The 24,130-nt window shown below is 51.0% G+C and overlaps 9 protein-coding genes; 6 read left to right on the forward strand and 3 right to left on the reverse strand.

The window, feature by feature from the left end:
* Positions 1-172: 172 nt before the first annotated feature.
* On the reverse strand, positions 173-1,156 carry RCC_02712 (uncharacterized protein; the record flags this gene model as incomplete). The annotated part of the gene is made up of 1 exon (XM_023768002.1): positions 173-1,156. One exon carries the CDS (start codon positions 1,154-1,156, stop codon positions 173-175), a length of 984 nt encoding a protein of 327 aa, XP_023623770.1.
* A 947-nt stretch (positions 1,157-2,103) lies between these two features.
* On the forward strand, positions 2,104-7,616 carry RCC_02713 (related to DNA helicase; the record flags this gene model as incomplete). XM_023768003.1 has 2 exons in its annotated part: positions 2,104-3,675; positions 3,741-7,616. 2 exons carry the CDS (start codon positions 2,104-2,106, stop codon positions 7,614-7,616), a joined length of 5,448 nt encoding a protein of 1,815 aa, XP_023623771.1.
* A 595-nt stretch (positions 7,617-8,211) lies between these two features.
* RCC_02714 (uncharacterized protein) lies at positions 8,212-9,327 on the reverse strand (the record flags this gene model as incomplete). The annotated part of the gene is made up of 1 exon (XM_023768004.1): positions 8,212-9,327. One exon carries the CDS (start codon positions 9,325-9,327, stop codon positions 8,212-8,214), a length of 1,116 nt encoding a protein of 371 aa, XP_023623772.1.
* Positions 9,328-9,993: 666 nt separating this feature from the next.
* RCC_02715 (related to protein MCH2 (monocarboxylate permease homolog)) lies at positions 9,994-12,068 on the forward strand (the record flags this gene model as incomplete). XM_023768005.1 has 7 exons in its annotated part: positions 9,994-10,222; positions 10,287-10,473; positions 10,571-10,914; positions 11,013-11,249; positions 11,373-11,462; positions 11,546-11,744; positions 11,831-12,068. 7 exons carry the CDS (start codon positions 9,994-9,996, stop codon positions 12,066-12,068), a joined length of 1,524 nt encoding a protein of 507 aa, XP_023623773.1.
* Positions 12,069-13,269: 1,201 nt separating this feature from the next.
* RCC_02716 (probable mfs-multidrug-resistance transporter) lies at positions 13,270-15,298 on the forward strand (the record flags this gene model as incomplete). XM_023768006.1 has 2 exons in its annotated part: positions 13,270-14,746; positions 14,811-15,298. 2 exons carry the CDS (start codon positions 13,270-13,272, stop codon positions 15,296-15,298), a joined length of 1,965 nt encoding a protein of 654 aa, XP_023623774.1.
* Positions 15,299-16,138: 840 nt separating this feature from the next.
* Positions 16,139-16,471, forward strand: RCC_02717 (probable ribosomal protein S29.e.A, cytosolic; the record flags this gene model as incomplete). XM_023768007.1 has 3 exons in its annotated part: positions 16,139-16,200; positions 16,287-16,392; positions 16,463-16,471. 3 exons carry the CDS (start codon positions 16,139-16,141, stop codon positions 16,469-16,471), a joined length of 177 nt encoding a protein of 58 aa, XP_023623775.1.
* Positions 16,472-17,047: 576 nt separating this feature from the next.
* Positions 17,048-17,830, reverse strand: RCC_02718 (uncharacterized protein; the record flags this gene model as incomplete). The annotated part of the gene is made up of 1 exon (XM_023768008.1): positions 17,048-17,830. The coding sequence occupies one exon, from the start codon at positions 17,828-17,830 to the stop codon at positions 17,048-17,050; it is 783 nt and encodes a 260-aa protein (XP_023623776.1).
* Positions 17,831-18,344: 514 nt separating this feature from the next.
* Positions 18,345-19,820, forward strand: RCC_02719 (related to mitochondrial import protein MPI1 precursor; the record flags this gene model as incomplete). The annotated part of the gene is made up of 1 exon (XM_023768009.1): positions 18,345-19,820. The coding sequence occupies one exon, from the start codon at positions 18,345-18,347 to the stop codon at positions 19,818-19,820; it is 1,476 nt and encodes a 491-aa protein (XP_023623777.1).
* A 1,107-nt stretch (positions 19,821-20,927) lies between these two features.
* On the forward strand, positions 20,928-22,468 carry RCC_02720 (probable coenzyme F420-dependent N5,N10-methylene tetrahydromethanopterin reductase and related flavin-dependent oxidoreductases; the record flags this gene model as incomplete). XM_023768010.1 has 4 exons in its annotated part: positions 20,928-20,990; positions 21,047-21,408; positions 21,496-21,603; positions 21,673-22,468. 4 exons carry the CDS (start codon positions 20,928-20,930, stop codon positions 22,466-22,468), a joined length of 1,329 nt encoding a protein of 442 aa, XP_023623778.1.
* Between the last annotated feature and the right edge of the window lie 1,662 nt (positions 22,469-24,130).

Raw genomic sequence — 24,130 nt, forward strand, 5'->3', positions numbered from 1 at the left:
TCCCTCGAATCCGGAACAAGCATAGGATTCGGATCCACCGCCTTTCTAACCAACCCACTATCCTCCAAAACATACCCCCTAGGCACCCACCCTCTAGTATCCAACCTCCTCGGATCCAACAACCTACAAGTCCTCTTCGATCCCATTAAATCATCCCCTTTAATATACTCGATCAAAACCCCCTTCTCCCTCCCTGCATGCAAAGCATTCCTCCCCCCCCCCCCACAACTCCTCTCCAAAACTCATCCCTAAACATCCTATTCACATACTCGAAAGAGACTCTCCACACGCAACCCACTCGAGCCATTTCCTCGCGCGTGTGAATGGTGAGTAAATCCTCGGAAGCGGCGTAAGAATCCAAAATATGAGGATTAGGCCATTCGCGTAATGTGAGGGCATATTCATAATGATTCCACCATTGTGTGCCGTAAATCGCTCCTACATCCATGCTGATCAACCCACCCCAGAGACGTCTTTCGAATTCAAAGCCGATTTCATCCGCGGTGGCAGTTCCTAGGAAGGCGTTACCGAGGCTTCCACTGCTGTTGCTGCTGGAGGAAGGGGAATTTCTAGGAAGCACGGCGAAGACGAGAGCATGGGCTAATTCGTGGGTTAGGAGGATTGCGAGGTCGAACATGAGGATTTGTTGGGCGATTTCGTTGGAGGTTTGGAATGCTGTGGTTAGTTTTGTGATTTTTTGGGGGTTGATTGCTATGGTTGAGCCGCAGCCTGGGAGGATGGGCAGGGGGCGATGGGGTTGGAGGAAGGTCATGCCGCTGGCGGAGCCGGTGGTTGGGGATACTATGACGTCTATTTGGGGGAGGATTAGGGAGAGGTAGTAGAGGGTACGGTGGGTTTCTTGCGGGGTTAGGTGGGAGGGGGAAGGGTGGGGTTCGGGGAAGTGGGCGGTTGTGGTTGTGGTGTTGTTTTCGCTGATTGGGAGGAAGGTTGGGGTGGAGAGGAGGATGGTGTGGGTTAGGTGTAGAGCTTCCAGTTGGATGTGAGCGAAGAGTTTGAGGATTGTGGCTGAGCCTGGGCAGTTGAGGTCAAACTTACCGTCGGCGAAGATGTTGAGGATGGGATCTTCTAGGGAGATGGGGATGATTTCTCCTGTGAATTCGGGGGCGAAGAAGGGGTTGTTGTAGGTGGCGGACATGTTGAAGAAACAGTTTCGAGGGGAGTTGAGGTTTTGCGGGTTTGTCGATCAACAACGAATGCGAGGGTGAAAGTATCGGACGTATGTACATTTACCAAGGCCAGCCTTGGGGGTGTTGTGCTGWTATATGTGACWATAGAAAAGGAAATATAATGGGACATCGAGGACAAAGGAGAGACAAGGAGAGACAAGGAAAGACAATGCATTGAAGCACATTGTCTTGTAGTCGTGTAGAATGCATTGTTCCAATGTCTTGCCAGACAGACACAATGGTCCTGATGTTGGATCCGAGATGTACTGAGGTGAGACACACAATGCATTGTATTAGGATGTAAGATACGTCCCTTTGCTGGTCCATCGTGAAGTCCATGGAATTGTTCTCATTGGCTACAGTATCGACCAGACTAACGAATGTGATCATGTCCTTGGTGCCGGGGAATGCAAACTCGCCGACACCTCTCCGTGACTGGCGAATGGGGAGCGGGAACTAATGGATGTCCCGTTCTTCGGTGGGTTTTCGGTGGGTTTGGGTGGACTGGCGGAGGCYGTTCCGGGGAGGGGAACATTGATGGGGGAATGAGATATATTGATGGAATTGATGGTGGAAGAGAGATGTTGATGGAATTGATGGAGGAGTGAGAGATGTTAATGATTTTGATGGGGAATGAGAGACATTGGGGATGTTGATAGAAGGAAGAAAGATGTTGATGGAATTGATGGAGGACAGCGAGACATTGATGACATTGATGACAGAATGACGATGGTGGTGGGGAGAGTTGAGTTAAAGTGACGAATGGGGAAGGTTGGCCGGGCAATTCTACGCGTCGCGTCTTCGTCTGTCAATCAACAGCATCTCGACTGTCCATCAACATCATCTCGACTGTCCATCCTTCATCAAATCCTTCCAAACTGCCTGACATGGTCCGTACAGCCCGTCGATAGAATTCATGGCCTCTCGAACCAAGAKTTTCTTCGATTCCGATCCCAAAAACAACAATCGACGACTGGGACACGGAAATGGACACGGAAATGGACAGTGGAAGAGAAAGGATACTACCACCAATGTCGCTCCTCCCCCTCCTGCGCCGAACCATCCCATCCCCGCCACCGCCGAGGCCAAGTTGAAGCTCAAGGCCTTTCAATTCGTCGCCGGTGACACCGCCACCACCAACACATCCACCTCCACCTCCACGACCTCTCCGCCCACCACCCATGCTCCCGCCTTCCCATGCACCCCCGGCGCGCGTCTACCGTTGGCAGATCTCCTTGGCGATTGTGATGCCACCACCATCAAGGAAGTGCCGGTGGAACGGTCTCCCGAAGAGAATATTGGCTGGATCCCCAACTCTTCCAACGACTTGCTGACCCCCAATCGACGACGGAAACGAAAGCGTGCAAAGAGTTCCAGCCCCCCTTCGGCCGCCCATTCTTCCTCACAACCACGTCATGGATTGGCCGATCGAGCAAACATGAAGACGCCCGCTGCGGATCCCACCGCCGATTTATGGCAGCGATACAATGGCAAACCCAGTGGGGATGGAAGCCGGAAACTGCCAGAAATTAGCAGTCTCGCCTTCCATGCCTCTCCACGACCCCTGGAAACTCCCGTCAAGGCCGGGGGACTCCGCAGATGGGTCAGCACGGGCAATGACTGGCCCAGCAGCAAGCACAAGAAACGCTGTTCCAATGCACGTGCCAGTGTCAATGTGTGGCAGGATCAGAATCAGACGCCTGTGGATCCCGCCAGCAGGAGTAAGGTGGCATCAATGGTGCAGCGGATTCAAGAATCCCTCGCCACCCAGCGTATCGAGCGGGAACATGAGCTGGAGCTGGAGCTGGATCATGATCATGTGCATAAGGGAGATGAGATGGAACAGGATGGTGCTGCAATCACCGTAGAGGCCAATGCGCCCCTCCCCACCTCTAGTCCGGCAGCAGCAGTGGTTCACAAGACTCGAATGCCTCCGCCTGTTAGCGTTAGTCCTGCGCCAGCGAGACGGTCTTCAGTACAAGAACAGCCTCGTTCATCCCCGGAATCAATGCCACAGCCAGCACTTCTCCGACGGACGGAATCGGGTGGGATGAGTGCGGGAAGCATGGGCGATCCGCTCCATCCATCGGCAGCTGCTCGCCTACATCTCCAAAGCAAGGCTCCCCTACCGGCCTACAAACGACCATCCATCACAAAGCCGCCACCCAAACTTCCTCCCGTCGTTGCTCCCCCTCCTGTCAACATCAACAATGATTTGGACGAATTCGGAGATGCTTTCGATCTGGATGAAGATGACCTGACAGAACTGCTATCCCAAAAGCCACTGCAGCAGAGATCTCTATACGACATACCCGAGCATCCAAATCCTCCTGCAGCGCCGCCTGCCGGGATGGAGGTTCAAGGTGCAATACGGCAGCAACCCATACACCTGGATGATGATGATGATGACGGCGACGAGTTTGGAGATGATGATCTCGATGTCGACTCTTTTGCGCAGGCCGAGTTCAGCGCGACGCAAGCGTTTAGGGTTAGTCAACATCATTCATGAATTGTCGACATGTAAAAGTGTATATAGCTTATCATAAATTGTAGGCATCGCCACGAAAACGCAAACATGGCAGTCCGCACAAGTCGGGAAAGACTGCCTCCACTCCTCACATGTCTGGAAGTACTGCCTCATCTCCTCACAAGTCTGGAAGTACTCGCATGTCTTCATTGCAGCGTTTTGTGGTGGAAAAGGTGGTGGAGAGCGAATACACCAACCCCAAGAATGGTCGACGATGCGAGGAAAAGGTTCTTCTCACCGAAAACGTCAACACTAAACTCATCACTGCCATCACACTTCGAGGAAGCTGGACTGGCACGACCGTCATGCCAGCGAATGTCATCCACATCACTCATCTCAAGCGGCAAATCCAAGCACCGCCCACAGCCACCCCTCGGGGACAGATCTTAGTCGACGACAGTGACACCTCACCCCTTCTCATCATCCACCCCGATCACATGCTCTCTGCAACGACCGTCGCCGACTCGTTCGATTGCACAAGAAAGGCCGTCCTCCAAGACCGGGTCAAGGCTACAAGTGAGAGCTCCAAAGCGATGGTGTATGGGAGTATTCTTCACGAGCTCTTCCAACTCGCCTTGTCTGCCAACCGCTGGGACGCCGGCTTCTTGCAGGCTCTAGTCGAGCGGACCATCGAGTCCCATCTGGAGGGATTGTGGGAATTGGGCATGACGGACACGAGTCTCGCGCGAGAGGAAATCATGGCCAAGATGGGAGAATTGAGTGGTTGGGCGGGCACTTTTGTTGCGGAGAGACCTGGAGCCAAGGCTTGGGTTGATGCACGACAGGGGGAACAGGTGCAAATGTCCGTCTCTAAGCTCATCGCTATCGAAGAGCATGTGTGGAGTCCGCGGTTTGGATTGAAGGGTAATATTGATGCTACGGTGCAGACCACGCTTGCTGCTTCAAGTAAAGAAGAGACGAAACTCATCACTCCATTCGAGGTCAAGACTGGTCGGACGACACAATCTCCCGCCCACATGGCGCAAACGGCCCTCTACACCCTCCTTCTATCCGACCGTTACGACGTGCCGGTCGAGTCGGGGATACTGTACTATTTGGAAAGTTCGGCCATGATGAGAGTCAAGCCGCCAATTGTGGAAATTCGGGCCATGGTGCAGCAGAGGAATCGGGTGGCCGGGCACATTTTTGCTGCCCGTAATCCAGCCCAAGATATGGACGATCCAACAGATCAAGGGCCTCTCCAGAGCCAAGCGATTGAAGAATCTGGCCTACCTCAACTACTTCGCAACCCCTTCAAATGTGGAAGGTGTTATGCTCGCCAATCTTGCTTTACATTCCACGCTCTGGTGGAGAATGGTACTGCAGACTCGGCGGGGATGATTGACGACAACAAGAAGCATCACAGTCTCATCTGGGGTGAGGCCGTCGGACATTTAGGTCTGCTGAAGAACAGTGGCGGAAAAGGTGACATCTTGAGAAGGTGGTTCACCAAATGGGACAGGCTTCTCACATTCGAAGAGGGAGATCAAGCTCGATTTCGGAAAGAGCTCTGGACGATGAGCTCTACTGAACGCGAGGCTGCAGGAAGATGCTTCGGACAGTTGGTCCTCCACAAAGATCTCACAATCACCAACGCGACTGCGACTGCGGCTTCCGCTGCTGCGACTGGCACCGTTGATGGTGTCTCTGGCAGTGGTGGAAAGATCAACCGCTTCACTTACGTCTTCGCTCGTGCTGTACGAGGCTCGGGAGGGTCATTCGCAGAAGGCAGCGCGTTGACTGCAGGTGAAGCGGTTGTTGTGTCCGGAGAACAAGGCCAATGGGCGCTGGCGAATGGTTATGTCACTGCCGTAAGCCGACACGATATTACTGTTGCTGTAGATCGCAAACTTGGTAGGGCCCGACAACGACTTCCAGGATTTGATGAGTCGACGAACCAGGCTCTTAAAGGAACAATGACTGTGGGGGGTGAAGATGTTCCGGATGAGACTCATCAAGAAACGATGCTCTACCGACTCGACAAGGATGAATTCTCCAACGGACTGGCCTTGATCAGAAACAATCTGGTCACGCTCATGAGCGATGATCCCATGCACACGAAATTGCGGGAGCAGATCCTCTTTGGCGCGATGCCGAGTTTCGGGACTTCATCTCAGGTCAAACAATCAACAATCGATGCAACCCAACAACAGACACAACTGGGCGAAATGAATCAAGACCAGCAATCTGCTGTTGCCAAAGTTCTCGYAGCACAAAACTACGCTCTCATTCTAGGAATGCCAGGCACAGGCAAAACCACCACCATCGCTCACATTATCCGCGCTCTACTCGCGGAAGGGAAAAGCATCCTTCTGACAAGCTTCACACATACTGCCGTCGACAACATCCTACTCAAGATCCGCGACATCGCCCCCAAGAATGGTATCCTCCGCCTGGGTGTTCCCTCGAAAATCAACAAGCAAGTCCAGAACTTCTGCTTGTTGGCATCTACACCTCGCAATACCTTTGAAGCCATCGAGCAAGCATACATGGACACCTCCATCGTAGCAACGACCTGCATGGGAACAAATCACGCCGTCTTTCAACGCCGTACTTTTGACGTCTGTATTGTTGATGAAGCAAGTCAAATTACTCTCCCAACAATACTAGGCCCACTTCTCCGTGCTAGGAAATTCGTTCTCGTAGGAGATCATTATCAACTTCCCCCTCTAGTGCAAAATAAAGCCGCGTTGGAGGGAGGATTGGACATTAGTCTCTTCCGCCAACTCAGCGAGGAACAACCCGGGAGTGTGGTGGCTTTGGGGAGACAATATCGGATGTGCAAGGAAATCATGAGTCTCTCCAACGAACTCATCTACTCCGGAAAATTGCAATGCGGGAATGAAAGTGTTGCGGAGCGGGAGCTGGAAATCTCCAATCCCAACGGACTCGACATCTACTACCACACCGCTAACACCCTCTGCAAGGGGAATCAAAGCACATGCTGGCTCGCACACGCCACTTGTCCGAAAAACAAAGTCGTCTTCGCGAATACCGATCCCCTGGGCAAGAAAGCCATGGAATCCCTCCTTCCGGGCGGAGGAGGAGGAGGACAAGGAGGCAAAACTCTCACGAACCCCGTCGAAGCCACTCTTTCCGCCCACCTCGTCCTCTCCTTTCTCGCACAGGGGGTCCCAGCGGGGAGCATCGGCGTCATAACCCTCTATCGCTCCCAACTCGCCCTAATCCGGCGAATATTCAAACTCGCAGGCGTAGATCCAAGCGTGGAAATCGATTCTGCAGATCGTTTTCAGGGACGGGATAAAGAAGTTTGCGTGCTGAGTCTTGTGAGGAGTAATGAGAAGGGAGTGGTGGGGACATTGTTGGAGGATTGGAGGAGGGTGAATGTGGGGATTACGAGGGCGAGGAGTAAAATGGTGATTTTGGGCAGTTTGGGGACTTTTGCAAGGAATTTTGGGGGGGAAGGGTCGGTTTTGGGGAGGTTTGTTGGGGTTGTTAGGAGGGAGGGGTGGGTTTTGGATGTTCCTGTTGGGGCTGTTGATGAGGGGTTTCATGGGTTTGATTTTGAGGGGTTGGGGGGTCTGGGGAAGGAGGGTTTGATGAGTGGTGAGGAGAAAGTGGAGATGGAGATGGAGAAGAGGGGGTTGTTGGGAAGTCCTGAGAAGGACAGGATTCCGTTGCAGAGTTCTATTGGGGCTGGGAATCGGAGTTTTGGGAAGGTTAGTGGGGAAGGTGGGGGGAATAGTGGTAAGAAGGGCAAGATGAAGAGTCCGACCAGGATTGTGAAGAGGAGTGCTGGGCAGGTTGTTACTGCTAGTGGTGGTGGTGGTGGTGGTGGTGGTGTTGGTGGTGTTGGTGGTGGTGGAGGGGGATCGAAGAAGATGAGATTGATGAAGAAGGTGCTTGCTAGGGAGATTTTGGAGGATTTGACGGGGGAGTGAATAAATGTGAGGAGTCTTGAGGATTCTTGAGATGGATTATTGAATGAATGATTGGTTGATTGGTTGGTTGATTGGTAGAATGGTTGAATGGGATTGATTGATGGGATGGAATTGATGATGATGGCCTTGGCTTGTCTTGTCTAGGGAAGCAGGAGAGGAATAGGAAATGGGTTTTACTACTTTTCTCTCTCTCTCTTTCTTCCGCTCTCATACTTTTGTTTATTTTTTGTTCTACTAGGAATGATGGAGTTTTTGGTGGGTTTGAGGGAGAGAGGGGGGGAATTTTGGGGAGTTGGGAATTTGGAAATTGGGGAACGAGGAGTTGGGATACGGTGTAGTGGGTGCTTTTAGTTGTTGAGTTTTAGATATATGAATTCATGAATTAATGGATAGATGGATAGATGGATTAATAGAGGGATAGGTGGAATTTGACTATATATGTGTGTGTGTGTGTGTGTGTGTATATGTGGTGTGTATTTATATATATCCATATATATATATCATTCTCGTACTACACCGCTCATCCAACAAAGTAACGAGCATTCCCTCCCCCAACAAATCCCCCCCCTTTCAATCCTTCCTTCCATCCAACCCCTCAATGAAACCTCCCCTCACTACCAGCAGGCGGATAAAACCCCCCACCAAACTCCAAACTCCCCTCCTGAAAAACATCCCTCCTCACACTCCTCCACTGCCCCCCAAATAAAAACAACCCCCACCAACTACTACTACTCCGTTCAAAAACTTCCACGGAAATCCTAGCAGCAAAACTCTGTCCGAGAAAATTCTCCAAATGTCCCCCTTCAAATGGCGAACTCAAAGAGAAGAAACTTCCCACAGGCGCTTGAGCTTTTACGAGTAATTTTTGGCGGAAATTTTGCACGCGGAGGGTGAATGTTCGGGTTTTCCAGTCGGTTGTGTAGGAGAGGAAGGGACTCCAGTTTGCTATTCGTAGGGCGAAGGGGGGGCGGAAATCTAGGGAGAAGTTCTTTTCCTTTTTGTTGTTGTTGTTATGGTTGTTGTTGTTGTTGTTGTCACTACTGCGGTAGCCGAGTAAAAAGGCTTCCATCCCTAGAATTTTACCTCCCGCACAGCAGAATCCTCTATTCGGGTGATTTTCATCGCGGGCTTGGAGCCAGATGTGTGCTGAGGGAAAGGAATTTGCCCAGTTTTTCTCGTCGTGGAGGGTTGCTGTGCCGGATTCATCTTCTAAAGGAAAGGAGGACAGGAGGAGGGAGGGGATGGAGAGGGTAAAAGTACATTTCGAAGAGRGGGAGTGGACGTGCCAGTGGAGCGGGAGGGGGAGATGTACGAGGAGATTTTCCGGGGTGCTATTTGCAGACGTGTGGGACCAAGGGGTGCGAGTCGTGGTGGTTGCTGAAAAGGAGAATTCTGGATGGGAGATTTCGTAGGTGGTTGTGTTGTTTGGGGAGTAGATTATGGAGCCTATTCCTGGGATTAGGATGTGGAAACCTGTGTTGTTCGGGTTGGGATGCATGGAGATTTCTTTGGGCCAGATTTCTCGTTGGAAGATTGGTGTTGTGGAGGTTATGGTCGCGGGGACGTAGGTGATGGAGAGCATGTGGGGTTTTTKGGGGGCGTTTGGGATGCTGCAGGCTACGAGGGCTAGGTGTGCTCCCGAGGGGAGGTTGAATTTTGAGTAGTAGCCTTCGAAGACGGCGGAGGGGTGGGGTTTGTGGTGCTCCTCCATTGGGATTGAGATTGGATTGGATTGGATTGGAGTGGATTGAGATGGATTGAAATGGTGGTTGATGGGTGTGTTCTTCATCCAACAAACTGAACTAGAATTACATGTAGCTAGCACATGGCAAACTTGATGACGGCTTTGCCAAGCCTCAATGCCATGAAAATGAGGTGGCACTGCACTTTCGGTCAGCCAACGCTGTATGTCGTGGAACTTGCAAGTATTTTGACATCATCTCCAATCTTATACCGTGTCAGTCATGATGTGGTATACCAGAAGTCAGTCCTGGGAGTCCACAAGATGAAGATGTAATTCATCTGAATAAACTTTGCCTCATCGACCGGGGTTTTCGGATTTAGGGCGACACGTTTTGTCGGCTGTTGCGGGTAGACTAGTCCTCTAGCTTGCTTGCTAAGCTACCTCCTCCACTGACTCCACTCACAGTCATGAGGAGGAGGAGGAGGATGGGGTACAGGACTTGCCATGTGCAAACAACAACCCTCTTGCTTGCTTACTTACTTGCTTAATAAGTAGGGTTTATTAGAATAACAGTGACGCCTACTCTCTCATGAACCAAGGTGTGGAATCGTCTTGATTTCCATTCTCCCTCTCGAGTCCTTCACCGCATGCATTGGATGACTTGGTCCAGAATATAGAGAAAGAGCATTGAAGATGCACTCCCAAGATATCGACCAAGATAATGACAAGGACCATGAAGCCGGACTCGTCACTCCAGAGGAAGCAATCTCACACGACCCCAACAATCCGTCGGAAAGACCGCAAGAAGAAAACCAAGAAGCACTCACCCATCGGAATGAACAAATCGCACCGCCTCCGCCAGATGGAGGTTACGGCTGGGTCTGCACGATTTGTTGTGCCACGATCAACGCTCATACATGGGGTAAGGTATCCCTATATATATATATACACATCCAACAACTCAGTACTGACTGACTCGAACGCAGGAATGAATTCCGCCTACGGCGTCTTCCTCGCCTACTACCTGCAAAACAATCTCTTCCCCGGCGCAACATCCCTTGAATACGCCCTGATCGGCTCCCTCAGCATCTCCATGGCAATGTTGATTTCCCCCATCGCGACCTTGACAACGCGATACTATGGAACGAAAACCACCCTCTTCATTGGAATTTTGTACGTAGTAAACTCGTCCCAACCTTTCCTCCCCATACACAAACCAACAAAGCAAACAACACAAGAAAGACCCCAACTAACAATCCAACAACCCCAGCCTCCAAACAACCTCCTTCCAAACCGCCTCCCTAGCAACCCAAATCTGGCACCTCTTCCTCTCCCAAGGCCTCTGTTTCGGTTTCGGCATGGGTTTCCTCTTCGTAGGCTCCGTAGGAATTCCCGCGCAATGGTTCACCAAACGTCGTTCGCTCGCCAACGGTATCGCGGCCAGTGGATCCGGTTTCGGCGGGTTGATATATTCGTTGGCGGCGGGCGCTATGTTGCAATCTGTGGGTTTGGCCTGGACGTTTCGGGTTTTGGGAATTGTGGCTTGTGTGGTGAATGGGGTTTGTGCGATTTTGGTTAGGGATCGGAATTTCGAGGTGGGGAGTCGGCAGAATGGTGAGTTCTTTTCTTCTTTTCCTGTTAATATATATATACGAGTCTCCCCCTTTTCTCGGACTGATTGATTGACTGACTATTTGTTTCATGTGAGGTAGCATTCGATTACAGACTCTTCCAACGCGCCGAATACCTCCTCCTCTGCGCCTACGCCTGGTTCTCCATCCTCGCCTACGTCGTCCTCATCTTCTCCCTGGCCAACTATGCCAATTCCATCGGTCTCGATGCTTCGCATGCGGCCATTGTATCCGCCTTGTTGAATCTCGGACAGGCGTTGGGGAGGCCGCCTGTGGGGTATTTTTCGGATGGGATTGGGAGGTTGAATATGGCTGCTTGTAAGTTCTTCCCTCTTGGTAGAAGAAGAAGAAGAAGAAGAGGAAGAGGAGGAGGAAGAAGAGGAAGAGGAGAGGAAGAGGAAGAGAAAAGAAAAAACTGACATGTTCGGATTCTTTCTCCAGTGATGACTGCAGCAGCAGGCCTCTTCACTTTCGCAATCTGGATTCCCGCTCAATCATTCAGTATTCTAGTTTTCTTCGCTTTGATCGGAGGTAAGCATGCCATCCCCCCAATCCCATCCCATCCCATCCCATCCACCGCCAAACAAAACACTAACAGGGTGGGAATTTCACAGGAGCAGTAGCAGGAACATTCTGGGCCACCATCTCGCCCCTCGCAGCCGAAATCGGAGGACTTCCCAATCTCGCTTCGGCATTAAATCTCATCTGGCTCGTTATTGTTTTACCTTGTACTTTTAGCGAACCGATTGCGTTGGAAATTGTTAGGGATATGGGGGKAGAGTATTTTGGGACGCAGATTTTCGTGGGGGTTATGTGAGTTTCTTCCCTTCTCCTTTTTTTCTTCTCTTGAAAGATTTGTGTGAGGATTGGATTTACTGACTAACGGGATGACGGGATAGGTATTTCGCAGCGGCAATTTGTTTGATGTTGTTAAGGGGATGGAAAATTGGGGAGGTGGATGAGTTGAAGAGGATTCGTGAGCTACGACGAAATTCTTCTCTTGGCCCTAATAACGACGATGATGATGATAATGATGATAATGAGGAGGAGGAGGATAAGGAGAAGACGGCTCAAATCGCACGAAAACAAGGACGAAGGAGAATCTTGATGGATTTTGCAAAGTGGCGGAAAGTATAAAAATTAAATCATCTCTATCATTCAAACACACCTTCGCTTTTGCTGATAGAGAAAAACATTGCTACCAAGCTGTTTGTCGAAAAAGGACCGGACCATGGGGTCTTGAGTGAGTCTTTTGCCATGGCATTCAACGCTCTGTTACCACAGAATCCATAGCAGGACAGACAATCATTCCTCTCGAGTGTTGAGATGATGATGAYGATGATACGATACAGTCGCCAGTCAAGCTTACCTTATGAAAGGGGAGCTACGTCCGTACTGTAAGTGTAGGGTGCAAGGATGGATGTACGGCATGGATTATAAGATTTGCACGACCCCAGTTGAGCGATGAACTCTGAATCTGTGACGCCCACGTGCGATACGCGGTTCACAGTTCACAGCCTGCAAGGTTCGCGGATCGGCGGTGTAACTTGTATGTGACAGACAGCTCATGTCATTGCGGGAAGTGCACTCTGTATGCCAAGGGTACATGTAGATGGACGGCGATTGAAGAATGAATGGCACGCGACATCATCGTCCAGGATGGAAGAAGGAAGCATTGTGATTATCAAGATTGTAGGAGGTAAGGTAAGCTATCGCAAGGGAAGAACGGCAAATCGGCATTGAAAGCTTGGCCCAACAAACAAGCACAAGCGAATGTCGGCCCCGACACAAACCCCGTCCTCCGTCGCTCGACCATTGACCAATGATGAGCCTCACTCACTGCGACTTCATAAAGATGCTTCGGGAAGCTTGGGGGCCGGCTGGAACACGCGATCGAAGGTGTTACGGCCGCAAATCTCGGTTTTGTGCAAGGGCACAAGACATGTGTCCGGGATATCGGAGTGTGCAGGCGTCATTATGGTGTGGAAAAAAGGCTAAAAAAGGTGGTGTTGTCCAGAGAGTGTGGCGTTTTCCGACAGTCCACTTACGACGGCGTTAAGGCCTCGGAGACACCGATCTAACGAAGTTTCTGCCGGCGTCTCTTCGTCGTCATCATGGTGATGATGATATAGTCTTGCGTCGGCTCCCTCTCGCGTGGTGGGTTTGGAAAGTATCATCAACATCACATCGCAAACCAAACAACCCCATCACGATCCGACAATCCCGTCATCCCATCCATCCTTTCATCCCTGTGGAGAGGAACGGTCGGAAGCTTTGAGATTACCAAACCAGGACAAGATCTGCTTGGCCCGCGCGGGTTCAACAATCCCAGCCCAGGATGGCCGAAAAGGACGTGGAGTCGGGCAGGGCTACCAAGATCCCTCATCTCACCCAAGTCTTCAATCAGCATGGAATCACCCCGGAAGTTGAGGAATGGGATTACAATGGCTCCGGCACAGAAGACGACCCGTATGTGGTCGAATGGATTGACAACGACCCCCGCAATCCCCAGCTGTACAGTGAAGTGAAGAAATGGAGCTTGACAATGCTCGTGGCGTTGGCAACGCTCGCCGTTGCCTTTGTCTCCAGTGCCTTCTCCGGAGGCGCGCAGGAAGTCGTCATGGAGTTCGGATGTAGTCGAGAGGTCTTCACCCTCGGCATCTCCCTCTTCGTGTTGGGTTTTGCTGTAGGACCGTTGATCTGGGCGCCCATGTCGGAGTTGTTCGGTAGACAGTATCTTTTCGTCGGCACCTATGCCGGCCTCACGGCTTTCAATGCGGGCGCTGCGGGATCGCAGAACATCTGGACCCTGATCATCTTGCGATTCTTCGCGGGTGCCATTGGTTCCTCGCCGTTGACAAACGCTGGTGGAGTCATTGCGGACATGTTTGGCGCAAAGGAGCGTGGTTTGGCCATGGCCTTGTTCGCCGCTGCACCCTTCATGGGACCGGTTTTGGGACCGATTGTGGGAGGTTTCGTCGGACAGACGATTGGGTGGAGATGGATTCAGGGTGTCATGGCCATCTTCACGGGAGTGCTCTGGATTATTGGATCATTGCTCATCCCGGAAACATACCCACCCGTCATCCTCCGCCAGAGAGCAAAGGAGCTCAGCAGGAGAACAGGAAAGGTGTACAAGACTCGTGGGGATATCGATCAGGGTGAGACTTCTGCCATGGAAGTGTTCAAGACGTCTCTATCTCGACCATGGATCTTGCTCTTCCAGGAGCCCATTGTGCTATTGCTCTCCATCTACATGGCAATCATCTACGGAACCCTTTACATGTGCTTTGGCGCCTTCCCCATTGTCTACCAACAAGGACGAGGATGGTCACCGGGAATTGGAGGCTTGGCCTTCCTCGGTGTCGCAGTGGGTATGTTGATTGCCGTCGGCTACAGTATTTGGGACAACAAACGCTACTCCAGGATCAGCGACAAGTTTGATGGATTCGCTCCTCCAGAGTCTCGTCTACCATTATGCATGGTCGGATCTGTTGCGGTACCCATCGGTCTCTTCTGGTTTGCCTGGACCAACGGCCCAAACATCCACTGGATTGTATCAATCATGGCTGGTGCTCCATTCGGTTTCGGCATGGTGCTCATCTTCTTGGGAATCATGAACTACCTCATCGATTCATACACCATCTTTGCAGCGTCCGTCCTCGCTGCAAACTCCGTCCTGCGTAGTTTATTCGGTGCCGCTTTCCCCCTCTTCACCTCACAAATGTACAGCGGTCTGGGAATCCACTGGGCATCCTGTGTACCCGCATTTCTAGCTCTCGTCTGTGTTCCCTTTCCCTTCTTGTTCTACAAATGTAAGCCCCCCTCCCCAACCAAACCAATCAATTTTTTGACACTCTTCTAACACCACCTCAACAGACGGCGCAGGAATCCGTGAARAATGCAAATACGCCGCCCAAAGCGAAAAATTCATGAAACAAATGCAACAGCGAATGCGCCAACAAGACCCCGAATCCTCCTCAGACAACGAGACCGAAAAGGAAGAAAAAGAAGACCCTTACATCCCCGAAGACCAAGAAGAAGCCATTGCCGAGGAGCGACGCAATCATAACGCCGGTCTTGAAGAAGAAGAGAAGATTGAGGAACGACGGGAATCCATCGCCACCGTTTCTGAAAATGACGCTCCTCAAACTTCTTCTTCTTCTTTCGCACCCATCCGAACAACAAAATCCCGGAATACGTTGAGGAGTACGAAGAGTCAACAGTATTATGATAATAGTCCTTTTGATCTTGATCGTGTTAATACGAGGGAGTCGTTTGGGGTTGGTGGTAATGGTGGTGGGAGGAGTCGGACTACTAGTCGGGCTAGTTCGCTTAAGAGTGGGAAGAGTAGTGGTAGGAAGTGAAGTGAGATGGATTTGGGGAAAAAGTACCAGGTACGATGATGTTTTTGGTTGGTTGATATCCAGGATAGCGAGCGAGGCGTTTTTGGGAAGGGGGAGTAGGTTATGTTATGAGAAGAGAAAAGTAGCCCGTAATGTAGGAATTTGATCTAATGATGATGTATTAATCCATGCTTTCCCATTGTATGTGTATATATATATATGCGTTTGAACTCGTTTCTTGGGTGTTTCTGTTTGATGGTTTGTTGGATAGTTTATTAGAGGAGTTGTAGAGGAGAAGAAGGGGGAGGAGGAGGATTAGAAAGAGGATTAGAAAGAGAAGGGAAAAGAAGGAGGAAGAAGATGAAGAGGATTACAAAGAGGAGGTACAAGTATATATATATAAACCCTCGTCTTCACTTTTCCATTCAACATTTCTCGTCCGAAAAAACAACAGAAGCGAGGACAAAGATCATAATCAATCAATTCATTTTCACCCTCCGAAGCTATCTCCTTTTCAATTCTGCATAAGTGGGAGGGAATAGGCTATAAGGGTAAGGGTTAGGGTAGTAATGAACAATCTACTCTCCTTTATCACCATCACCAGTCTACATACTTAACAGAGCGAACATCTCCAATCCCTACCTAGGATTCCAATCTCCAAAGCTCGTAATTCACAAGAGTGAGTAACCGCGTCTCTAGTAAGGTATGATACGAAATCAAAGTCACGTGGCCCATCCATAACAACCTTGATGTCCCCCTTCCATCAAGGTATCACACACAATCCTAGGTCGATAATTCGCAACCTCGCAACTCCCCCACTGCATCAAATTCCAACTCCAATTCCAATTCCAACTCGAAAAAATGTCACACGACTCCGTCTGGCGTTCCCGCCCACATACCTACGGCAAAGCCTCCATCGGCTGGTAAGCCCCTTACAATTCGAAGAGTCGAGCGTTGGAGAAAAGGAAKGAAACCAATCCAGCTAACTTAATCCTTCAATGTTGTTTAGCCGCGTTACTGGGGATAAAAAGAAGAGTGGTATTATTCGAAAATACGGATTGAATATGTCGCGTCAGGCATTTCGGGAGAAGGCTGAGGATATTGGGTTCAAGAAGGTGAGACTTCGATTTTATTATATTTGTATGATTCTGAATTTTAGGAGACTGATGTTATGGGGTTTGACAGTTCCGTTGAGAATTGTTGATGGTGGATGGATAGGAGATGGGGAATGTTTTGTTTCTGCGCAAGGATTAACCGAGACCTACTTACTACCATATCGTCGTGGGAAAAAATGCAGAGCTCGATTTTGATCTTGTGATGGTTTTTTTTCATGAAGAGTGTGCGTTGGTCTGGGTGTACCGTGTGAGTGAAATCTCGTCGGTTGTCGGTATTGGGTTCTTTTGAGCATGTTCCTTGATAGTGGTATTGTTATGAAACGTGTTGGAGCAAGAAGCGTACAAAGGTGATTGGGTGAAGTTGTGATGGAAAAGGGTCAAGTCGCTGTATACATTGGTGCTCTATTCGAGCTATAGTACTCCAGAAGACAAATGGCGAGGAGCGTGGGTCTCTTTCTTCTTTGGATAAGAGTTCCTGGGGCATCGCAGTCAGGGCTTGGCGAGTCTGAAGTCTACCTGTTCGAAGAGAACAAGCACAGAGTCATTCAGGCCGCTCGAGTGCTCTGTTTATAGCCATCTTCAATCACAGGCTCCTCCCATGGTGGATAGTATTCGCTCCTTTAATATCAGATTGTAGCATCTTCTAACGGCCAGATCAACCCAGACGACGAGGCTTCTTGCTTCTCGGACCACCTTGCTTCAGTCGAGTGGAGTCCAACACACTGACGATCCTCCCTCGCACTCTGCTACCCTCCGCACCGAGCAAAACCTTGGTTACGGCCTCCCTTCCCGCTCCAAATCCTCGTAGCRCAACCTCCAACTTGGCACCTCCGACCAACATTCCTCTCTCTTGAATCTGCTTCATCACGAACGATGCGAGCTGGTAGGCGGCATCATAACTGCCTCTGCCGGCCTTACGGAATCCAATGTTACCCGTAGAGAGGGATAAGAGCACATCAATGCTCTTGTTCTGCATCACGGTACTCGTGGAGGTAGAATGGGCAGAGCTGGGCGTCTGACTGGCTGGACGCGGAGGCTGGATGAGCGTAATGTGGGTGTTATGCTTAGTGGCGTAGATGTGCAGCTTGTGAGGCATGTCACCGAACCCCGAGCCGTTGAAGTTGTTGTGAAAGTCGGAGGTGAGGAAGGAGTCCGGGTCGGCATCGAGGATGGATGCGAAGCTTTGCGAGGAATCTGCTGCGGGTTCCGAGCGTCGACGCGCGTAGTTTGGTCTGGAGGGAGGACTGAGACCCGGCGATGAGGCACGAGCGGGCGACTGGCCCATTCCGAAGAGCGAGGACATGTCATTGTCTTCCCGTCCCCTCGCGCCTGTACTGCTGAAGGCGCGGGTGACGGTGGTGCCGGCAGGAGCGGTGGGAAGCAGACGTCCGCGGCAGGAATGACACAGCGCAGAGCTGAAGGTGCGTAAGCTCGCCATGTTGGCGAATTATTCCTCAATCCTTCCACAATCCCAATGGATGATGTGATGAGATGAGATGGTGTTCATYATCTTTTGCGGCGAAAGCGGACTTGGGATGGTCCAAGCGCGGATTTTCAGCACGAGATCCATCTTTGGATGCAACACTGCACATGCTTCTCATCAATCCATTCATTCACTTGCCTTGTCCGCCACTTACCAAATCTCTGGATCGCCTTTCCGGTTGAAAGGGCATAATTGTTTTAGCATGAGCGCTCCTGCACTACGCGCGCTTTCGTCGCGAGCTGGCCATCTCTCGACTTCTACATCATCATATCCGACTGTCGCCTGTCAACGGCTAGCTGCACGATCGTATGGATCATATAGCGCCAATCTAACATCAGCATCTGCCCGTACAAGGCTACGGCATGATGTCTCCAGCATACAACCGCCCTTTGCGCTTCGATCACATTTTTTGCCTGCTACCATCTCTGCGGCAGCGGTGCCTGGGGTAAGACATGTGAGCTTCAAGGAGATGCGAGAGCAGCGTGCGCGAGAAGCTGCAGCTGGAGGCAAGAAGGAGGAGCCAAAGGCGGCCAAGAAGACTGCGCCAGAGCCCGAAGCTGAGGCGGCACCGGCGGAGCCCGAGCACTCCGCTGCGGACGATGCATTCGCTCAGTTCAAGCGGGACAGTGATGCCTCGTGGTTCAAGTCAAGAAAGGCACAGCAGGAACAGCAAGAGCAGCAACAGCAACAGCAGGAGGAAGGCGAGGCTGGAGAGGGTGCAGAGGAGGGCGGAGAGAAGAAGAAAAAGGCCGAGAAGGAGAAGGCGGCGCCTCCGCCTCATGGTGAAAAGACTCCGTGGCAAGTCTTCACCGAGACTCTCCAAACCGAGTTCAAGGCCAGTAAGGAATGGAACGAGGGCACCAAGCAGCTTGGTGGATCCATCCACGACTTCACCCAGAATCCCAATGTGCAGCGTGCGCGGTCGGCATACACCAAGGGTGTTGAGACGGCGGCGTCGACCACTGGAAAGGTGATTATGGGCACAGCAGGCGCCATTGGCAAATCTGCTGCATGGACATGGGACACACCCGTCGCCAAGGTTATCCGCAAGGGTGCAGGCGCGGTCGGAAGCGGAGTGGAGAAGGCGACACGGCCCGTCCGCGAGACGGAGGCGTTTAAAAATGTCAAGGAAGTGATTGATGACGGCTCGTCGCAAAAGTACGGAGGTTGGACCGAGCGAGAAGAGCGAAGGAGAAGACGTGAAGCGAGAGATCTGAAGATGGGCTTCGATCCCAATCGACCTGTCGAGCCGCTCGAGGAGGATCCCAATGCGGGAACAAACGTTACCGTGCACAAGGACTCGGCATGGAAAGAGAGTTGGAAGTCTTTCCGGGAATCCAACCCGATGATGCAGCGCCTGTTTTCGGTGGGATCAGTGTATCGCGAATCCGAAAATCCTCTCATCACCACTGCCAGAAGTGTGAGCGATCGCATTGCTGGCTTCTTCGCCGAGAACGAGACAGCACAAGTGATTAAAAAGTTCCGAGAAATGGACCCTACCTTCCAGGTCGAGCCGTTCTTGGAGGAGATGCGGACCTACATCTTGCCTGAGGTTCTCGAGGCATACGTCAAGGGTGATGTCGAGACCCTCAAACTTTGGCTCTCAGCAGCGCAGTATTCTGTCTACGCTGCGTTAATGGCGCAGTATACTACTGCTGGCATGAAGAGTGATGGCAACATCTTGGACATCCGGAATGTTGAGATCCTCAACGCCCGTATGCTGGAGCCGGGTGAGATTCCTGTATTTGTCCTCATGGCAAGGACACAAGAGGTGCACGTGTTCAGGAATAAGAAGACTGGAGAGCTAGCTGCTGGCACCGAGGACAAGGTCCAACAGGTCACATACGCTATTGGTGTGACAAGAATCCCCGAAGAGGTCGCCAATCCGGAGACAAGAGGATGGAAGTTTATCGAAATGCAGAAATCGGCGCGTGATTACGTCTGAGACATTCATTCCAGACAAGATGAGGCTTCGTCGATTTGAAGCTAGTCTGGAGACAGAACGGCACTGTGCGAGCTCTTGCGCAGTTTTTGCAGGCACGCAGCCCTCCTACTATTCTCCCGTCGAAAAGAGAATGCAACGGCCGCAACACCACACCACCCAGCCTCTTCGCATTGACAACGGCGTTTGTGTGACGCTCTTTGAGGAATATGAGCGAACCACGACTTCCTGTATAACATTGACATACTGTACAGTATCTGGGCATTTTCGGGAGAGCTGGAGCTGAGCAGCGTTCCCGAGACACCCATCACGAAAAGACTCGCCGTCTAGGAGGAGGCGACTAAATTCCACTCTTCATGACCCGACCTTTGTAACTTGTATTTTACCTACCTACCTACTACTGTATTTGTGCCCATCGTCTCGAAAACGGGACGATGGGAGAGTGATGATTGTTCCCCGGCCTCACTTTCTACTATCAGCAACAAACAATTGAGCGTATGCGAACTGCTAAACCTCAGCGGCTTTTCTGCTCGCTCGTGCTTGAGACAGCATCTYGGCATGACGAACTCTGGGGCCACTACGGTGATGATACACATCGTTTCCTTGTCTCCCGATTGGCATTACGCTAATGGATGTGCAAAAAGTGGCCATTTTTCCTTGGCTTCTTCATCCGCCAAACACCTCTCGACTCTTGTCATAACGTCTGCCCTACCGTAGTCCTCCTCGAGAATCGGTATGCAGCATTGCAAGAACTCACTTGCGTACCTGCCCCCTACCATATAAATTCTTCATCATGATGATGATAAGTGAAGCCTCTTTTCAGGTCTTCGTGGTCTGACAGAGCCGCGACTGAATCTCGTATGACGAGAGCATGAGGTGAGAAATGTCTGGTGGTAAGCAATGAATACTGATCAACAATGCCGTGCAGCAAATGTATAGATTTTCCTTGGACGTCGCTCAATCGATTGTAATTGCCGATGTCGTGCTTGGAGGCATTTGTAATCGCCGGATCGACATCACGTCAAAAGGATGATGATGTCCAACCATCAATACGAGTGCCATATTCAACTCATAACAACTACAGCATTCTAGTAAAACACCTTTCAGACAATGTCACAGTCAAAACAACTACATCTGACGGCCTTTATGAGGCCCGTCTCCCTCCACAGTGGCGTAAGTCTCGAATTAAACCCCAACATAAAACCACAACTCACCCTAACCCACCACAGGCATGGCGCTATCCAGGCAGTTTCCCAGACGCAAACTTCAATCTCGCACACTTGAAATACTTCATCCAAACCCTCGAGGCCGCGAAATTCGACGCATTCTTCATGGCGGACCACCTCGCAGTATTGAACATGCCGGTCGAAGCTCTCAAACGTTCCCACACGACGACTTCTTTTGAACCTTTTACGTTGTTGGGTGCGTTGGCCATGTGTACGGAGAGGATTGGGTTGGCGGCTACAGCGAGTACTACTTATGATGAACCGTTTCATATCGCGAGGAGGTTTGCGAGTTTGGATCATATTAGTGGGGGKAGGGCGGCGTGGAATATTGTTACGACGGGGAATCCGGAGAGTTCGAAGAATTTGTGAGTGGGAGGGAGAAGGGGAGGGTGGTTTTGGATCTGATGATGTGTAAGATGGATGGATGCTAACTTGTGTAACTTTGCTTATAGTGGAGAGGCGGAACATATGCAGCATGGAGATCGGTATAAGAGAGCTCGGGAGTTTTATGATGTGGTGACGGGATTGTGGGATAGTTTTGCTGATGATGCTTTCACAAGGTGAGATACCTACCGTCACTCCAATTCAACGTGAGAAGATATACTGATCTTGACCTTGTTCGTATGAAGGGACGCTGAGAGCGGCATCTATCTCGATCCAGAGAAGATGCATGTTCTGGACCATAAAGGCGAAAGTCTCAGCGTACGAGGACCTCTCAACATCGCAAGACCTATCCAAGGATGGCCAGTCATCGTCCAGGCAGGACAATCAGAGCCCGGAAGGCAGCTGGCAGCCGAAACCGCCGAAGCAGTATTCTGCGCCCCAAGAGACATCGCCGGAGCCAAGGAATTGTACGCCGACATCAAAACCAGAATGAAAGTCGCAGGAAGAGATACCTCCCATCTCAAAATCCTCCCAGCAGCCATGGTAATCATCGGCGACTCCTTCGAAGACGCCCAAGCCAAAAGATTAAAACTCGACAGCCTGGTGCATTACGATACAGCCATAGCCTCACTCTCCGTCACCCTCGGCACCGATGCTTCGCTTCTCGATCCCGACGGACCACTTCCCGAAAACTTGCCCGTGACGAATGCTTCGCACACTAGCAGACAAGGAGCCGAACAACTCGCCAAGGCCGAAGGACTTACAGTGAGACAACTCGCTCAACGGTATGGCGGGTACTCGGGATTGGCTTTTGTAGGCACACCGGAATCCATCGCGGATGAATTTGAAAAGTGGTTGGCTGAAGAGGCTTGTGATGGATTCACGTTTGTGTTTCCATTTCTTCCGCAGGGATTGGAGGATGTGGCGCATCGATTGGTGCCTGTTCTTCAACGACGGGGGATTTTCAGGAAGGAATACGAGGGGACTACGTTGAGGGAGCATCTTGGGCTGCCACGGCCTCGGAATAGATTCTTTCCTTGATGAGCAGGCTGTGAGGAAAGGTTCCATTTTTTTTACACAGGGACTGACTGATAAGGTCATGTCATCCTGGTGCATGCATGCTGCGGTTACGTGTACCGTGGCGAGAATTCAAGACCGATGAGTGACGAAGTCAAGCGCTGTTAGAATCTTCACATGCGCACGAACAGCGCATGGGAAGCTTTTGTCGTGCGGGACGTTATCTTGTACCTTGCATTAAAGATCCACATCGTGTGCTTCCCACCCACTGGTACTCAAGCGAGAAAATCTTGTTGGACCCATCATTTCGGTCTCCCGTCAAGCCACAATGTTCGTCGTTATCATCACTCCTGTCGTGAGACGTGTGTGTAGTAGCACCGGGGCGCCGGACCCAAAGGCCAAGTCTTTGCAGAAGGTTGAGAAAAAACGCCTCCGGCGGCACCCCTACCGGTGACCTCTGCGCCATCGATTCACGTGGACGGCTCGTGCGAGCTGCCGTGCGCATGGGTATTCATGCCCTGACTGCATTGTCTAAAAGAGGTTAGACTTGATTTCCTTTTTGGGTCAGAAATGTCAAAATGCAGTTTCATCAGGATGATGAGCTGCATGGATGGGATATGCAGCCAAGTGTTGCGTCTAGTTACGCTGAGAAGGCTTTTGCGTTGAGTACCTACATGTRAGGCACACCTCATATCTCCTTTCTCCTCCCGCTTGTAAGAAATTACAGGCTCGACCGTTTCTCTTGCCACAAGTCAATGCTCATATTCGTAGAGGTGGAAATACGAGTAAGGATTAATCTGCCTTCTTCGCTTTCCTATCTAGCATTAGCATCTTCAACATGACATTGTCTGTGACGCCTCTTCAATGCGGACCTGCTCGGCTGCCATGGACCGAACTTGGCGTCGATTTCAAAAGCTTCTCTCATTGGTTACAAGTCTACGTTCCCTCACTTCCCGAGAACTCTATTCTCAAAGGCTACTTCAACATTACTCCCGAAATCTCAACGACATCCTTGATCACGCAACGCAACGCCACGTCAGAGCTGAACATACGCCTTTGCTCTCAAGTCTGGTTTCGATCGATTGATGGTCAGATCAGGCTGCGATTACCAGCCAAATATAACTTTCCTCGGAGAACTTACCGCCAGCTGTGCGTCTTGGTAAAAGATAGGGCTTTGATTTTTTTATCTATCCGATGCCCGTCGGACAGCTTGCCGCTAGCGAGTCGTAACTATATTCACTCGAAAGAAAATCAAAATCCGCTACTGGCCAGATATCCCGTATCTGCACGAGAGAAATGGCGGCCGTATCTGCAGCTGCAGCAGCAGCACAAGCCTGCCGCCCTCCCGCCGTGGGCGTTGCACATGCCATTTTCAGGTGAGCGCTGGCGTTGACACAATTAGAATTCTTTTTCCGCCTGCTATTTGGCCATGCAGGGATTCGGGACTTTCCTCGCAGGTCCAGACGTTCGTCTCTTGGGTTTCCTTGTATGGCTGGGTGTCCGGGTCCCCCCAGAGCTGAAGAACTTTGCAGAAGCCAGAGACCACCGTGGAAGCAATTCCCTTCTGCATTCGGCCATGTATGATAGTAGAACGTCACTCCCATCCAGCGGCCTACGTGCTGTCGGCCTCCGAGAAAGCAAAGCTTACCGACAGAGTAGGTCAGCGCCGAAAAGAACAAGAGACTG

This window comes from Ramularia collo-cygni, assembly GCF_900074925.1.
Source record: "Ramularia collo-cygni strain URUG2 genome assembly, contig: RCC_scaffold03, whole genome shotgun sequence".
In the NCBI taxonomy this organism is placed as follows: domain Eukaryota; kingdom Fungi; phylum Ascomycota; class Dothideomycetes; order Mycosphaerellales; family Mycosphaerellaceae; genus Ramularia; species Ramularia collo-cygni.